General features: G+C 35.5%; 2 protein-coding genes across 4 annotated transcripts in view; one reads left to right on the top strand and one right to left on the bottom strand.

Moving 5' to 3' along the window:
• LOC142229526 (NCK-interacting protein with SH3 domain) overlaps positions 1-11,041 on the bottom strand; it is a 78,452-nt gene extending 67,411 nt beyond the window's left edge. The window contains exons 1-3 of one of the 3 annotated variants that reach the window (XM_075300087.1): positions 9,941-11,041; positions 8,925-9,321; positions 349-533 (exon numbers count right to left, since the gene is read on the bottom strand). In XM_075300087.1, coding sequence (XP_075156202.1) covers positions 349-522 — 174 coding nt within the window. In that variant the 5' untranslated portion in view covers positions 523-533; positions 8,925-9,321; positions 9,941-11,041. The remainder of the gene's footprint in view (positions 1-348; positions 534-8,924; positions 9,322-9,940) is intronic. The other 2 variants (XM_075300086.1, XM_075300085.1) reach the window with 2 other exon arrangements.
• A 2,234-nt stretch (positions 11,042-13,275) lies between these two features.
• On the top strand, positions 13,276-14,675 carry LOC142229068 (uncharacterized). The gene is made up of 3 exons (XM_075299597.1): positions 13,276-13,546; positions 13,636-13,822; positions 13,875-14,675. Exons 1-3 carry the CDS (start codon positions 13,533-13,535, stop codon positions 14,502-14,504), a joined length of 831 nt encoding a protein of 276 aa, XP_075155712.1. The 5' UTR covers positions 13,276-13,532; the 3' UTR covers positions 14,505-14,675.
• Positions 14,676-17,828: the final 3,153 nt, after the last annotated feature.

Here is a 17,828-nt window from a genome sequence, read left to right as displayed (position 1 = left end):
GAAATCCTATGAAATGTTCACCAAATATTTGTGAACTCATTGTTGGCATCCACGAGACCATTGTTGTTATGGTAGAAAGGATATAAATAATGAATAAGGAGATGTCGAAGGTGTGGTTACCGAGTATTTTTATGGGTGATTTGCTTTTTAAGAAAAGAAGTAGTGCGTAAGGACTAACACATAACGTACACATGTCGTACGTGCAGTCAAATGCTAATGATGTTATTGCAAACATCTTTGTATTCACTAGGTTATCTCTGGTTTCTTTCCCCACCCCTCCCCCAAAGGATAATAGGGTTGGGATTTTTGGTTTTTGTTTTTTTTTTATTTTTGTTGGCCTTCACTTACCTTTATTTTCATTACGTAATTGGAAGGCACAAATCCAATGTTGCCTTTCATGCTGACCACTTGCCACCAGTTCCTTTGACGTGCTGAGGTCTGATATAATATAAAGTATTCACCTTCATCGAAACTAATCGTTTTGGGATAGACGGCTTGAAAATCATATAAAGCTTTAAGCATTTCGATGTTATCTGCAAATTAAGAAGAGGAAGAACAAACACAAACAACACTCCATTAGATTTTTGTTTAATTTATTCAAATAATTCAATATTTCTCTCTTTATTTTACATAAGTAATTCTCCGGAAAATTCCAAAATATTCTGTTCATTAATTTCAAGGTTTTCTCCTTCACTCACGATTTGTTTCTTTACCCGAAAAATTTTGTGTGCAAAAAAAAATCAAATTTTCACCAGATAAAAAAGGAGTTTCACTGCACCAATCTGAGCAGTACCAGTACACCACCAGCAGCCTTATCAACGCGATAGAAAAATTGCAACTACTACGGACGAACGAACGAAAGCAATCACAGCTGACAACGAGCACGACAACGAGAGACTAAATTCAAAAAAGGATAACTGCGAGAGATATGGTATGGTGACAATTGTCAAAAACTACAACAACCACAATGACAACACAATGCCAAGCAGTATCCGTTTGAATTTCAGTGTTGCCATATAAGGAAAAATTCCCGCGAAATATATTTACAATGATTTATTTATGAAAATGAAAAAAAAAAAACACAAGTATATACGGTCAAAGTCTTGGCCGGGACGAATCTTTAATATTTAAGGCCATATTAGAATTTCAAGTGAATTTGATGAAGCATACCCCTCTCTATCGGCAATCGGTTCATAGGGTATGTTTTAAGAAGTTAAATTTGAAATTTGTAACATTGCTTTTTAGATTTGTAGGATTTTGTGTTGTATTTCTTGAGAGTAGCACCTTTTGGAACTGAAATGCCTCAAGAAATTTCAAGCAAATCGGAAATTGGGGGTTCCATGACCAATTTGATCATAGTTCTTAACTGAATAAAAAAAACTCTAAATTCGAAATTTCAATCAAATCAGATGAAAATTTCGGCTTCTATGACCCCCAAGAAGTTAAATTGCCATCCAAATCACCATCTTGGGGATAGGCAACCACCACCCAGGAATGTATGTGAGGGTTAGCTTAGCTTAGGTTAAAATGGCAGCCCGATTAAGCTTCAAGCTCACTTAGACTATTCAGTCCATTGTGATACCTACCTATTACATATGGGCACTTCTACTTTTAACCGCTGAACCTTCTCGATTATTTTCTTCTGTTGAACCAACTAGATTGTTACAAAAACATTAGCAAACTGCTTAAGTTAACGTTTTCCAGGTCCGTCAGTAATGTAAAGCTATATGCCTCTAAAATTCGCTTACGCCTTAAACAAAATGCAGGACACTCACACAAGAGGTGTTTAAATGATTCCTTTTCCTCCGAATCATGACAGCTCATATAGTAGTCATTATACTTCGCGTCAATAGTTTTTGCAAACGACTCGTTATAGCAGATATCAGGAGTGATATCTGACGTCTTGAGAACCCTATAGTGTGCTGTTTAAGTTTAAATGGGGCCATATTTGCTTGGTGTCGTTACAACCCTTGCTATTCTCCCATCGAACATTTACCATCATAACAGCCTTCTCACGCAGTAAGAGCTTGCAGCTAGCCAGAGGCATACCAACAGATTCTATCTCCCCTGGAATATGTAAGGTAGTCCCTAGCCTTGCTAACACATCTGCTTCGCAGTTCCCCGGTATGTTCCTATGGCCAGGCACCCATATTGGGTGAATATTGTACTGCTCAGAGATTAGCGGCAGTCGATGGCCGTTTTCGAGTTAAGGAACACAGATTCCAAGGATTTTATTGCAGGTTGGATGTCTCAGTATATATTGATGCCAACCATTTTTTTTTAACATTACTTCTCAGCCGATTCGCCACCTCTTTTATTGCTAATATTTCAGCCTGAAAAACACTACAGTGATTAGGTAATCTTTTCACTATTCGAAGTTCAAGATCTTTAGAATAATAATGTAAGGTTGAATAATGTAAGGGTTGATCTTTAACTTCTAGAGCGCGATATCCAGCGTTACAAAAGAGAGCCTCTAGATGAGGCAGTATATCAGACAGGTCTGAACAGGATTCATGAAGATTCTGTAGCTGAAGCTGTTAGGCTCCGTGAAATAAGCCCCCAAGAAAGAAATAAAGACCCAAAATGGAAATACAATAATCCCCAAATTTTGGTGATTTTTTTCATACGGAAATAAAGTCTCATTTGGAGTATGCAATAAAACCACACTACAATGAAATAAAACCCCAAGAATCATGAAATAGGGCCTCATGGGGATTTATTTCATTTTCAAAAACAAAATTTATTGATAAAAAATATTGAACAACAACAACTTCAAGCGGCAATTTAGTAAATATTTTTTTTTTAATACAAACTAGCTGTTTTCAATTGCCAAATAAGATAAAGATTTTTTAAAATTCACGCAAAATCTGTGGCGATTGCAAAAAAATGTTTGTGCTTAAGTGTAAAGGTTATAAAAAAATTCGTGCGAAGAGTTTAAATAGCTTGTTTAAAGTTCTCGTGAATTTTTGAAAATGTATACTCATGAGCATAATTTTTATTCTATTTCGCAATTTTTTCGTCCAATACGTTGAGGAGTCCACTGCCAATTTTTTCCCAGAAATATTTCAAAATTCATATTGAGTATATTGTTAACATCACGACAGTTAGAGCGAAACTGTATGTTAGTAAAATAGTTAGTTTTAACGAAATGAAATCAACTCCAAAAAGAGTTCGTTGGGGTTTACTTTCATTAATGAAATACCTGAAGTTTATTATGAAAAAAACACCCCAAAAAGCGATACAATACCCCAATTACCGTTATTTTTGTTTTCAAAATAAAGAACTGGGGCTAAATTTCATTTCCGTTTTGGGGCCTTATTTCTTCGGGGTTCATTTCCCGGAGTCAGAAGGTTAACCCTGTTATCCCATCCTATTCTTATCATAGAGTTCCTTGATCCACTTTGAGTTCACGGCAATTCACTTTAGACTCTGTCCATAGGAGAAAGTCTCAAGGCCTTCCACATATACGCCAATTTTCAAGGGTCCATGTCTCGAAAATTTTTAATTTTTTGATTTAATATTTTCTCTTTAAAATGTACTATTTTCACCAAAAACGCAAAAGTTTCAAGGAAAGTACCGATTTTCATGGGTCGATATCTCCGCTTTTCCGAAAAATTTTTTACTTAACATTTCCTCTTAAAATGCCTTTTCCTACCGCCAATTTTTATACCCTCCACCATAGGATGGGGGTATATTAACTTTGTCATTCCGTTTGTAACACATCGAAATATTGCTCTAAGACCCCATGAAGTATATATATTCTGGGTCGTGGTGAAATTCTGAGTCGATCTGAGCATGTCCGTCCGTCCGTCTTTGAAATCACGTTAACTTCCGAACGAAACAAGCTATCGACTTGAAACTTGGCACAAGTAGTTGTTATTGATGTAGGTCGGATGGTATTGGGCCATATCGGTCCACGTATATTTACGTATAGCCCCCATATAAACGGACCCCCAAATTTGGCTTGCAGATCCTCTAAAAGAAGCAAATTTCATCCGATCCGGCTGAAATTTTGTACATGGTGTTAGTATATGGTCTCTAACAACCATGTGTTAGTATATGGTCTCTAACAACCATGCAAAAATTGGTCCACATCGGTCCATAATTATATATAGCCCCCATATAAACCGATCCCTAGATTTGACCTCCGGAGCCTCTAAGAGAAACATATTTCATCCGATCCGGTTGAAATTTGGTACATGGTGTCAGCATATGATCTCTAACAACCATGCAAAAATTGGTCCACATCGGTCCATAATTATATATAGGCCCCATATAAACCGATCCCCCGATTTGGCTTGCGGAGTCTCTAAGAGAAGCAAATTTCATCCGATCCGGCTGTATTTTGGTACATGGTGTTGGTATATGGTCTCTAATAACCATGCAAAAATTGGTCCACATCGGTCCATAATTATATATAGCCCCCATATAAACCGATCCCTAGATTTGACCTCCGGAGCCTCTAAGAGAAGCAAATTTCATCCGATCCGGTTAAAATTTGGTACATGATGTCAGCATATGATCTCTAACAACCATGCAAAAATCGATCACCAGATTTGACCTCCGGAGCCTCTTGGAAGACCAAAATTCATCTGATTCTGTCGAAATTTGGTACGTGGTGTTAGTATATGGTATCCAACAACCATGCAGGAATTGGTTCATATCAGTCCATAATTATATATAGCCCCCATATAAACCGATTCACAGATTTGACCTCCGGTGCCTTTTGGAGAAGCAAAATTCATCCGATCTGGTCGAAATTTGGTACGTGGTGGTAGTATATGATATTTAACAACCATGCCAAAAGTGGTCCATATCAGTCCATAATCATATATAGCCCCCATATAAACGGATCCCGAGATTTTGTTTTGGAGCCACTTGGAGGAGCAAATTTCATCCGGGTCAGTTGAAATTTGGTACATTGTGCTAGTATATGGCCGTTAACAACCATGCCTAAGTATGTCCTTCTCGGTCTATAGTTAAATATAGCCCTCAGATAAATCGATTCCCAATCACACAAAAATTGGTCCATATCAAGTTTATAATTTTATATAGCCCACATATAACCGACCCCCATATTTCAATTCTGGCTCTCTACGTACCGTGCAAAAGTCCATATCGATTCGTAATTATTTGTAGGCTTACATATTATAACTTTTTTGTCTAATATATACCACGTATGGACTAACTAACAATTTAGAAAACGATTTTAAGAAGTTTTAAGATACCACAACCCAATCAATTCGATTGTGGATGACAGTCTTTCGTAGAAGTTTCTACGCAATCCATGGTGGAAAGTACATAAGATCCGGCTGAACTTACGGCCGTATATACTTGTTTTTTTGTTTAACTTTCTCTAAAGTAGATTTGTTTCCGTTCTTTTCCATTCTTTTTAATTATTACTCGGCGTGGTTGCGTTTAAAAACAACTAAACATATTCGCAAAATCCTGAAAATTTTGTACTACGCGGTAACACTGTCACCAACATTAATTCACAAAAACAAACATGGGCAGAAGCTGAATGTACAATACCAATCACTTTACGTACTACATTGGGTGGCAAGGCAACACACAAGGATAAACATAAGTATGTAACGAAAGAGGAAATGAAAGGGAATACCAGCAAAAACACTCACAACTACGAAATACCGATAACACTAACAAATTCTTAAAAGCCCAGGCTCTTCGGCTCACCGACAACAATAACACAATAATACCGAAATTACAGAGCAAAACAAAAATACGAAAAGAAATTTAGTTTGAGCTGGATAAAAATAAGTCGGTATTTAGTTGCTTATATTTTTACATTTTACAGTTGAGGTTGGTTATTTATAAGGGTGGCTGTAATCAGAATCAGAAAGTTGACTTTTACGGCTTTGTTAAATTTTCTATCTTTCGTCGTTTTTCAAAAAATTATATGAATCGACTTTTTACATATTTGAGCTGCAGTTACACGGTGAAACCATTTTAAAATCATTATCATTTTAAAATCATTCTTAAAATAAATGATATCGTCTACAGGTACTTTCCCGGTCCTCAAAGTAATGCCAGATGTGCCTAACGTAGTGGATTACACACTGGCAAACAACTTTTCGACAAAAAGTTGGAAACTCTAATTCCCAACAGTGAGGCGTGGTGTACACAGACCTCGGGGAATAAAAGATATATAGATTTCTATACTGATGGCTCCAAATTGAATGGACAAGTTGGGTTCGGAGTATATTCTAAAGATCTGGAAATTCGAATATCGAAAAGATTACCTAATCACTGTAGTGTTTTTCAGGCTGAAATATTGGCAATAAGAGAGGTGGTGAATTGGCTGAGAAGTAATGTTCCAACAAATATTGGCATTAATATATACTCAGACAGTCAACCTGCAATAAAATCTTTGGACTCTGTGTTCCTTAACTCGAAAACGGCCATAGACTGCCGCAAATCTCTCAACGAGATGGCTGAGCAGTACAATATTCACCTAATATGGGTGCCTGACCGGGGAACTGCGAAGCAGATGTGTTAGCAAGGCTAGGAACTACCTTACATATTCCAGGGGAACTAGAATCTGTTGGTATGCCTCTGGCCACCTGTAAGCTCTTACTGCGTGAGAAGGCTGTTATGATGGCCAATATTCAATGGGAGAATTGCAAGGGTTGTAACGACACCAAGCAAATATGGCCCCATTTAAACTTAAACCGCACACTAGATATGCTAGTGTTCTCAAGGCGTCAGATAGCACTCCTGATATCTGCTATAACGGGTCGCTGCTTGATAGGCGAATATGCAAAAACTATAGGTGCGAAGTATAATGACTATTGTATAAGCTGTCATGATGTGGAGGAAAAGGAATCAATTAAACACCTCTTGCGTGAGTGTCCTGCTTTTTGTGTAAGGCGTAAGCGAATTTTAGGAGCATATAGCTTTAGATTACTGGCGGACCTGGAAAACATTAACTTAAGCAGTTTGTTAATGTTTTCCAGGTCCGCCAAATCTTGACCATTTTATCCAACATTAGTTTATTCTTACTATTTTTGAGAATCATACGAAAGTTTTCTTTTGCTTTAGTCCATATTGAACTTATGTGAACGGCCATTGAATTTTATGCCCACGTTTAGTTCATAAAATGTTTGAGACATACTTAAAAAAGTAAGATTTCATTAGGCTGTGAAAAATAATAAAATTTAACTACCAAGAAATAATTTTTGGCAATAAAAATAATTAAAATTTAGCGTTAGTTTAACTACAATAACCGATTATCAGTTAATGGCCTCAAACCTCGGGTTTTTGATTAATCAAAAATTCTAATTTTTTTCATTAGAACCGAATCTAAAATTCGAGCAAGCATTGCCAAGATGTTTTGACAAGCTGTAAGTGTATTGACTAAAGCACCGTCACAGCCAAAAAAGAAAAGGAAATCAATACTGGCCCTAAGTTTCGAAACCCGTTGTTTGCCTTTATATTGCCCGGCAATAATAAAAGCACTGGACTGGAATCTAACTCAGAATATCATCAAGATACCATACAGAAAATATCAAGCTTGGAAATTAAGCAGTTCTGAAACTAAACTCGTGACGAACATAAATATGCCCACGATTTTTCTGAAGACGATATTCAGTCAGTCTTGTTAAGCCAAAATATTGAAATATGTATATGTCTTAAAACTTAGAAGGACCAGGTCTTCTTGGGTCCTTGTTTATGAAGATGTTTATTTCAAGTCTAAATGTACTCTTTATTACGTCTTATTTGGATATCGTATATTCTTAAGTTCCTATTTTCAATAATTCCCTAATAATATTTTGAGTAATGAATTTTATTTGACCGTAAACTTCTTGCTTTTCCACTTTGGAAATTTGGATGCCAATATGATTGATAGGGAGTCCCCGTGGTGCAATGGTTAGCATGTCCGCCTTGCATACATAGGGTCGTGGGTTCAACACCAGTTTCGACCGAACACCAAAAAGATTTTCAGCGGTGGATTATCCCCCCTCAGTGGTGCTGGTGACATTTCTGAGTGCTTCTCTAAGTGGTTTCACTGCAATGTGGAACGCCGTTATATAGATTTTTATTAAATTTCTATTAAATAAGACTTCTTAATTTCGGGTCCATTCCTTATCAACTTGATATTCGCTTTATTGATGTTCTTGTACAATTTGTTGAGAGTATAAGATGCTTAGGAGTCTACCTTGACTGTGATTTAAAGTTTGAGGAACACATATCAAAGATTTCTTCAAAAATTTGCAACACCTTGCGCTGTTTTTGCAACATTGATTGTTATTTACCTACACCCGTCAAAGTACAGATTTCGCATGCTTTATTGATGTCTCACATTTTGTATTGCTTGGAGGTTTATTGTGCCACAGGTCTAGGCATTCTGAGGAAGCTGTATGTAGTTTTTAATAGGATTATTAGATATGTTTACGGCCTCAGAATGAGGGATCATGTTTCGCCATTTGCTCAGGAATTCCTACAATGTTCCTTTGAGGACTTTGTTAAGATCAGGAATCTACTATGTTTCCATCGTATTATCGTCATTCAGTCACCACTCGATATTGCTCAATCATTTCGTTTTTCCAGGTTAACACGAAATCAATTAATTATTTTGCCGAGAATATCATTGTTGATATATGAGCGGTCATTTATGGTAAGGATTTGTAGGTTATGGAACTCTCTTCCGGTTTCCTTAAAGGCATTTGACTTTTCGAACCATTTTAAGAGAAAACTAATGGACCACTTCAATCAATAAAGTCACATACCATATAGTACCATATTTTCTTAATATACTAAAAAATATTTTTTGTTATGATTATTGAATTAAAAAATCATAATTTTATTTAATCATTCTTCCCTATGTTATGTTCATTATGTAGCCGAATTGCTGTACCAACTGACCATACATAGCTCGGTTTGTGTCTCCGCTAAGATAAACTTACCTGTAACTTCACGGACATCCACATCTAGGAAAATCAAATAAATTTGAATAAATACTCGGATGAAATATGGGGCCCCAGTAGGCTCCGGAAGTCACATCTGGACTAATTGTTTGCATGATTGCTAGAGGAGGTAGACTGTCATCATATGCCGAATTTAAAACCGATCGAGGGAAAAGACAAGAGACTCAACTCAAATCTGGGGATCAGTTTTTGTGAAAGTTTTACCTAAATGTGGTTCGAGATGGCTTGTTTGCAATGCCAATAACTTGTTTCTTTCGGATGCTTGTGTGATTTCAACAGAAGGATTGACGGATATTGCTACGTAGCCATAGAGTTTCACCACAACCTAGAATATATACATATAGTGTATGGGGTCTGAGACCAATATCTCGATATCCTGCAAAACATTAAAAATAAAATTAATTTGCGGCGTCTTTTGGAAAAGTTAATAGAAATAAACTTTTTTTTTTGAGTTTTCCAGATATCGACATCTGAAATTCGATATTTTCCTTTATATTTTTGTTAATTCTGTCAGCTATTTTTTTCATGAAATGGATGAAATTGCGTTTTTGGTATAAATAGTACATTTTAAAGAAAAATATTTATTAAAAATACTAAATACTTATGCTAATATTCTTAATAATTTACTGACAGTTTATCTAAGGAATCTGTATGGCAATAGTAGATTTAAAGTTTACGATAACTGTTATGAATATCAGAAAAAGTCGCTAACTGATAACAATTACAAACATTTTCTAGCAACTCAATATCAAAAAAGCTAAATATTGCTATAAAATAGCTAAATTGGCGTCACCGTTTTTACAACTTTACAAGGAGTAGGGATGATGTCAAAATCTATTTGAAAATCGGAAACTCCATCTAACAACTGCTTGTGATGCTTTAACATTTGACTATCCATCTTCCGTTAATTTGCAAAGAAAATCAACGAGTAACGGTAACAGATAGAGAGAGAGAGGGAAAATGTCACGTCAATTTGCATTTCCGCTTTTACTTACCACCCATGGTTATAAATCCAGCAAATAAAAATTCTGAATAAAATAATTGACGCGTTTTTAAGCTTGTAGGTTTAGTGCAATCATTAATTAAACACTATCACTATTTTTTGTTTGTTTATTATTTTGTTTGTTTTTGTTTGTATATTCGCGTTTTCTTGGATTATTTTGTTGTTTTGTATACGCTCCACTGGCTCACATTCACTTAACTAATCTGGGTGTTTATTTTGATCAATTTGTTCTATGGAAACGCGCACTAAAATAAAATGAGACAACATTCCCTCCTTTTCCTGGATATTCCGATATACATTTCTATATTAATTTATACGTATATATAAATGGGTTCCCATGTACACATATATCACCGAAACACACTTTTTTCGGGGCGGAGGCCAATTTATTTTTTTAGTAGATTTGAAAGAAAAAAACAAAATTCTCTGCACTTGAGGCGATGAGAGCACTAAAACAATTTTCTTATTAGCATTAATTTTTTGTTGTTCAATTACTTTTCGATGACCACTTTGGGTTGTTTGCTCTATTGTGCTCCGTATGATGAGCTATTTATAAAGCAAATTCCGGTGCTATTTATATGTAAATGCTTTCCATGAGGCGCATTTATTGCTAAAGATATTTCTTTGATTTAATTTTGAAATTTTTATAGTTTTTTTTTATTCTAAATAATATCAGCATCTACACTGCAATGATTTGATAATTTTTTAAATTGCCGTGCTTCCTACAACTTCGCACAATTCCTTGTTTTGAGAGAGAGAGTTGGTGACTAAAATAAATTCAGGATGAACTTTTGCAATTGGCCATCTAATGGTATTCGTGTGTGTGTATGTGTACCCAATGTATATACATGTAGGGATGAAAGCTGGTCGTTGTCGCGAATTCGAATTCCTTATTTTCTGATATGTTGCCGCTGATTACATTGGGAGAGGTAAACAAACAACTTAGGCGAAACACAATCAATGCGTAAGTGCGATAAGGATATAAAATCTGGAAAGTACTTTTGCACCTGCTTAGTAATTACACGTATAATTTATTTCCATAAACTATAAAAATTGTCTTTCATTTATTTATAAAAACAAATTCCTCGATTACAGCAAAGTAATCAATAGTGTTGGAAAGTGGCAGCGGCTATATATTGTGGCAATTAGTTGGACGTATATCAATCGTGGCAGAACGAGTTGTCAATTGTGTATTGGCAATTCGTATTGGCTTTGATTTTATGTTCAAATCCAGAATTTTGGGCAAATTGGGTAAGCGTACCCAATTTGTTTCAAAATAGAGACATAGTAAAGAAACTGTAAACACCCAAAATAGAGACATAGTATAGATACTCTAAGTACCCTTCAAGGCCGACACACAATGAACACGTCGATTAATTCTTCGCTATATGCTTTGCTTTGAAAAAAGTTAAAGCACACGTAATTATATGAACCTGCACACAATAAATGTAAGCTTGGCGCCGAAGCTTCAAACAAGGTTAAAATATTTTATCTTTTTGGGCCTTGGTAAGCTGTTTTGTTTTTAACGTTAAAAACATTTGTTGCTTCCAAGTTTGTAATTGAAAATATAAATTTGTTTATGTTTATGAACCCTGCCAACATTTTTTGAATTTGGGGGCGCTTCTGAGAATCCCCAGTACGTCGAAAACAATCATATACGATATCAAAAACTCGTCGGAAAAGCGCCGTCACTATTGAGAAGTTGTACCACGCCAAGTTACTACAAAAAGGTTTCGCATGAGTGCAATTATTAGGTGCCTTTATAGATCAATTTAGAACGACGCCAATAAGAGACCCTCCAAACAATCAGAAAAAGCACATTTTAAGATAGTGGTAAAAGAATCATTGTGGTCGAGTAAAACACGTTTGTTTAGATATTTATTAATTTGATTAATCATTTACAAATTCTTAAAAATATAACATTTATACCACTATCACATTTAACATAATTTTTTGCATTATGCGCTTTACAGACTATCAGTTATTCCGGACGGAATGTCGGTGTTTGTAAAGAATCTTACAATGTGTCGGATCGATACGACTTGTCGGCGATGACTAAATAATCGGTAAATGTGTTATCGATCCCATAAACATGCAGGAGTATCGATTATGCCTTCGGACTTAACTTATAATATGCACAATATATGGGATATGTGCGACACGAGCACTGTCGTCCGGAATAACTGATAGTCTGTAAAGCGCATTAATGATGATGTAGATTTACAAGTAGCGAGTTACATGTTACAGCGTCTATCAGCCAGTGTTTTTATTCGATGGAGGCAGCGTGTCTGTAAAATATTTGAAAAACAATCACTTTATTCCATTTGGAAAATCAAAAATTGTTCACCAATATACCTTTCACAATTTTAAGCGTAAAATCTATGTTTTCAGAACTTTATTTTCGTTTTTATTTAAATAAAATATAACAAGCTGGTTGCGCTTGGCGTTTCACAAAAAATAAAATGGCTTTTGTAAAAGTAGTGATGGCAAAATACATGTATGAAGTACATTTTGTACTTTATGATATGCTGCCCCCCATCACAGTAGGATGGTTGTAGTGACATTTACGAGTCTGTGGTAGCGATGAAGATGAAATGGAACTTTGAAATGCTGGCAGGGAAGCGAGCATTGCGCTTTTCTATGTGTGTTGGAAAAAGTAAAGCCGATATAAAGCAAAGAAAAAAGCTAAAGCATATGCCTGCTTTTTTCATTGTTTTTCGGCCTTTAGGTAGGTACTATGTTCGGTTTCCGAAGCGAAATCCCATACAAAACCAAAAATGCGAAAAACTACCGAAATATTTTTTCATTTGTGGTACTTTGTTTTTTTCGAGTTGAAAAACTGACATAAAGTGCATAGTCCCTAATTAGGTCGGCTTTAAATCCTTCCATATGTTGAGATTAGTTAGTTTCAAAACATGGCGCCATTTGTAATGTGAATTAAGAAATAATTGATTTATTCAAATGATTTGTGTTAAATTAGAATACAAAAGTGGTTCGCGTTGTTATTTAAAAATGCAATTAGATTGACGAAATAAAAATAACGGAGTGCTATATGTATATAACATATATAACAGCATCTGGTTCTGTAGCCGTTTCTGCCACAGTAGCATCTGCCCTCACATCCCTGACACCCACAATTGCAGCCACTACATCAGCTACAGTGAACAACTCCATCATAGCACCCTCAACACCTGCCACGACCACAGTGGCTGTGACCGCAAATATTGTATTGCAACAACCAAATACAACGGCCGCCCAAGTAGTGAGTGGTCCCATTGGGGTGGCAGCAAATACTACTCCAACATTAGCCACTATTACTAATGGCCTGTTTCACGATGTCGAAATTACACTCACGGTCGACTTGTAAAGAGAAAAAATGTGATTTGTGTTTCTATAACTCGTTTTTATCGAGCAATTAGTCGACTGGCTACTCGATCGATAACGTAACCCCTTTCAAGCAAAATTGAGTTTCTGTATGTCGAAAGTACTGTCAACTCTACGATCCGATTTGTCATAATTAGTCACTTGCTGTTTTGGTATCGACTAATAATGCTTAAAATAATTTTGTTATATTGTAAGTGAAAATGGAGCGCAAATGGTAAGAAAACTTGGAAAATAGTATACAAATTTGTTTTCTTGTACATTACGTCCTTTTGTACAACTGGTTTTACTGTTTTCATATTTCAGTTTAAAGAAGTCGACCATGCAGCAGCTGAAGGCTCTTACTTCGTTTATGGAGGCCAATCCAGATTTAGCTCGGGGTATTCCGGTTTTTGGATCGACCAGAATCTCCTCAGAAGAGCAGTGGCAAGATTTAACCCAAGAGCTCAATTCATTGGGTCCACCAACACGCTCTACATTTGATTGGAAAAAGGTTACATTTTTGTGTTTTGTTTGGAAGTTTTGACTAAATTTTTATTTTATAGACTTGGACGGATTTAAAATCCAGAACGAAAAAAAAGATTGCTTCCAACAAAAAAAGCTTAGTTCAAACAGGAGGTGGCCTTTATCGATTTTCACAGTTAAGTGAACTTGAAGAGTCTGTTGACAGAACTCTTCATCTTTCTTCTGCCGCAGCGCCCAGTGGTTCAACATTTGGTATTGAAGAAGATGAGGACAGTTTACTGTCAATGGAGATATTGACGACTAGTCCAGATAAAGTAGTTATTACGAGTCCTACATGTGAAAACGCTGCCGAAAAGAAAGATAAAGATTCTCAGGTACGATCTCAAAACAAAGGAAATGAACTATCGCCTTGCTCAATGCCTTCATCTTCAAAAAAGAAGAAAATGTGTGATGAAAAGGAATCCAGTTTTTCATATAAGAAAAAGAAAACTACAACTTATGAGCAATTGGAACTAATACGGCGACAACTAAAATTGGCCGAACAAAATTCAATGACAACGGTCGAAGCAACTGAGCAGATTAAAAGGTTAGCCGAAGCAGCAGAGAGGATTGCAGTTGCGGCAGAGACACAAGCCCAAAGTACCCGAAAAATTGAGGGTAGTCTACTCAGAATTGAAGAATCAATTGAAAATTTCTTGTATAACAATTGAATACAAACTTTATCAATGTTAAGTACTTACTCCTTCAATTGAATTCCTATATATATTTAAGTTTTTAAAGTTAAAGTGAAGTAGACTGATTTTTTAGTTTTCGTTATAACTTCGTTACTAATTACATTAAATTACACAATAAAAATATGTATTAAATGGCTGGCCATTAAATTGCACATTTTTCTTTTCACATTATTAAAAAAGGGTTTCAAGTCCACTTTTATTAGATTTCGGGCCTAATGTGAATGGACTAATACAAATGGTAGTATCAATCACCAACGTCAATTAATTTATACAATTGTACAACTTTAGTGTTTGTGATTGATTTTTGTTTTAATTCAAACATTAGTTGAATCAATTAAAATTTTAATAGATAATTGTTTAAAATTCATTTGAGGTATTACTGTGAATTTTTCTGTGAGTGTAGGTTTGAAGGTTTTTGTGAAAAAAAATATATTTTTATTTACTTTGTGAATACATACATACATTTTTCACTGATTGTTTACAAAGGCACAACCTTTTTAGAAGCGCGTAGTACACCCAAAGAAATTTGTTAGTAGGGACAGCAGAAAAGTCTGCTAAAGCAGCAGTATTTAGGAGTTTGTAAGTATATTACAGTGCAAAAGTACATCAAAAACTAATTTTTGTTCTTAAATATGCTGTGGGCAAAAAGTTATAACTCAAAAAATTTTATAATTTGTTGTTAATTAGGCCCTGAAGTAAAAAAATATAACAGCAGACATCGACTGCAGTTTTAGCAGACTTTTTCTTTGAGTGTAGCCTAATATGAGATCAAAAAAAAATATATTTTTATATCGATGTCTACATACCAAAGTACGCTAAGTGTAAGAAGTGTGAAAAATTTTATTTTTAGAATTTCTCAAAAACAGTATAAGATATAAATTTACTTCTTTCGTCTTAAAATCATGTTTATTTTTTTAGTATGTACGAATTCAAAATAGTGATAAAATGACTTGGCTAAAGAAACAACGAACTCCATCAAAAAATGTTAAGTCGACTTAGCGTACTCTGGAATAAGGACATCGATACGAACACCTCAGGAATTTTAAATATTTACAGATAATAACTAATTTATAAGAGAGATAACAAAACAATTTAGGATGTCATATCGCAGAATTTACAGATTATTTGCTATATTTCTACGTATGGAAGAAGCTCTTTCATCGCTTGCTTCGTGACTTTCACTATCATTTCCCTCGCTTTCAATTTCTAAATCGTCCGGCTCTGGACATTTGTAATAAAGGCAAATGTTATGTAGCGCGCAACATGAATTAATGATTTTAGTTGTTTTTGCTGTACCGTAGTGTAGTCCACGAGATCCAATGATGCATCTAAATCGATTTTTAAGTACTCCAAAACAACGCTCAACTACATTCCGAGCACTTGCGTGTTTTTTATTGTATCGTTTTTCAACAGTATTCGATGGGTTTCGAAAAGGTGTCATTAGAAATGGTTTTAACGGGTATGCAGAATCACCTGCAGCAGTAATCAAAATATTTATAAGCTCATTATTAAACTAAAGCAAAGTACCTAGAATCCACGAATTTCTGTTTCCACTATCATAGCTTTCCTGCAGTTTTGCGTCAACGGAGCTATGATCCCATATGAAGGCGTCATGGTTGGCACCAGGGTGTCTGCCATCAACATACAAAATTTTTGTTTTATGATCACAAATCTGAAGTCAAGAAATAACTTACATTCTGATACTTGAAACAATTGAATTATTCTTACCACCATTGCATTGATACTGTAATATCCTTTTCTATTATAGTATAGGTGTTTCAGATTGTCACCTGGCGATTTTATACGGACATGTGTTCCGTCGACACTTCCAACTACACCCGGAAAACCGGATGATTCAAAGAAACCTTTTTTAATTGCTACTTCCTCCTCTGGCAATGGCATTTTTATCCAACTACGGCAAATTTTTTTCTCAAAAATGTCCAAGCACTCAGTGATGACTCGGGAAACAGTTGCTTTACTCGTGGATGAAATAATCTCATTTCCCACGGTTTGTTGGTAACTGCCTGTAGCGAGGAATCTCAAAAATGTGGCTAATCTTACATCGCCTCGGACGTGAGTACTTCTATAAGAGGGAGCGCTATATTTTTCAAATTCCTCATGTAGCATCCGAAAGACATCTTTCGTTACTCGAAAATTCGCGACAAATCTATATCAGAATATACATAATTATTTTGCATTTATTAACAACGCACAAAAAACTTACAATTGTGTGGGCATTTCTAAAACATTATGCATATCACGGAGTTGTCTACGTGGCACGCTAGCTGTATTATCCTCATTTTCACTATCCGTAAAATATACGGTCACAGATAAATCCATATTTTTATAAAAAGGTTGAAAACACTATTGTTGATTATTATTGTTTATATTTGTTTTCCACAATTTACATGTCAAACAATAATGAACATGGTTGTATTACTCCAACATAATTTAGTAGTAGAATTACTGTTCAGCGTAATACATACGTGACAGACGTAATGTGCAGTCGAACGAACTCACTCGAGATAGAGAAACCAAATCTGACTCGAAATCGAGTGACTGTAATTCGGTCGACTAGCTATCTAGTCGACATTGTGAAACTGGCTATAATAATTCTTCAAATGCAATATCGACTGTTGCTGCCGTTAGTAATACAAATGCAATACTAATGCAATGGTGGTTTCACAATCATCCACAATAGTATCACCAGCAGCTGGATCGAATGTTGTTGTTCCCACCACTACAATGGCTTTTGCAGGAGCTACCGTGGAAATTAAGTCTGGTCCAGATATTACAATGACATTGAACCGTATAAATACGGCAGAGAATGAAGTTGATGTGGAGGAATGTTTACCAGGTGATGTTGTTAAATTGGATTTTGCTGGCGAAGAAGTGGCCGGGTGAAATTTTACCCCTAAGGAATGTCTTCTAGGAGTTTCCAATCGGCGACCGGTGCCCGTTGGAAACTCCGCCTATTACAACAGTACCATCATCGCTTCAGCCATCAGCAACAATAGCATTCCATCAGCGTCATATTGTAGAGATACAACCAGCCCACCATTTATCATCATCCCCTGCTAATTTAGAATTGACTAATGTTATGCAACATAATGTTTGCACAGAACACGAAGAAGTAGAAGAAGCTAATTGTCATAATACTGCAGATGTAATCGATGAAGATTTCTTTTTTAAAATATGCTTAAGAACGATTTCGTCTTATCTCTGTAAACCCAGTGCTTCTACATTCAACACCCATTTTTTACAAAGAAATGAATTGTATTTTTTTTATTATTTTACCGC

Source organism: Haematobia irritans, chromosome 3 (genome assembly GCF_050003625.1).
Source record: "Haematobia irritans isolate KBUSLIRL chromosome 3, ASM5000362v1, whole genome shotgun sequence".
Lineage (NCBI taxonomy): Eukaryota > Metazoa > Arthropoda > Insecta > Diptera > Muscidae > Haematobia > Haematobia irritans.
Note: the sequence above shows the minus strand (reverse complement) of the source record. Positions and strands in the feature narration are given on the sequence as shown.

Bases quoted from the DNA above. Each gene is read 5' to 3' on its own strand.
- LOC142229068 (XM_075299597.1), top strand. The intron at 13,823-13,874 runs GTTACATTTTTG...TTTATTTTATAG, and splicing joins CTACATTTGATTGGAAAAAG to ACTTGGACGGATTTAAAATC.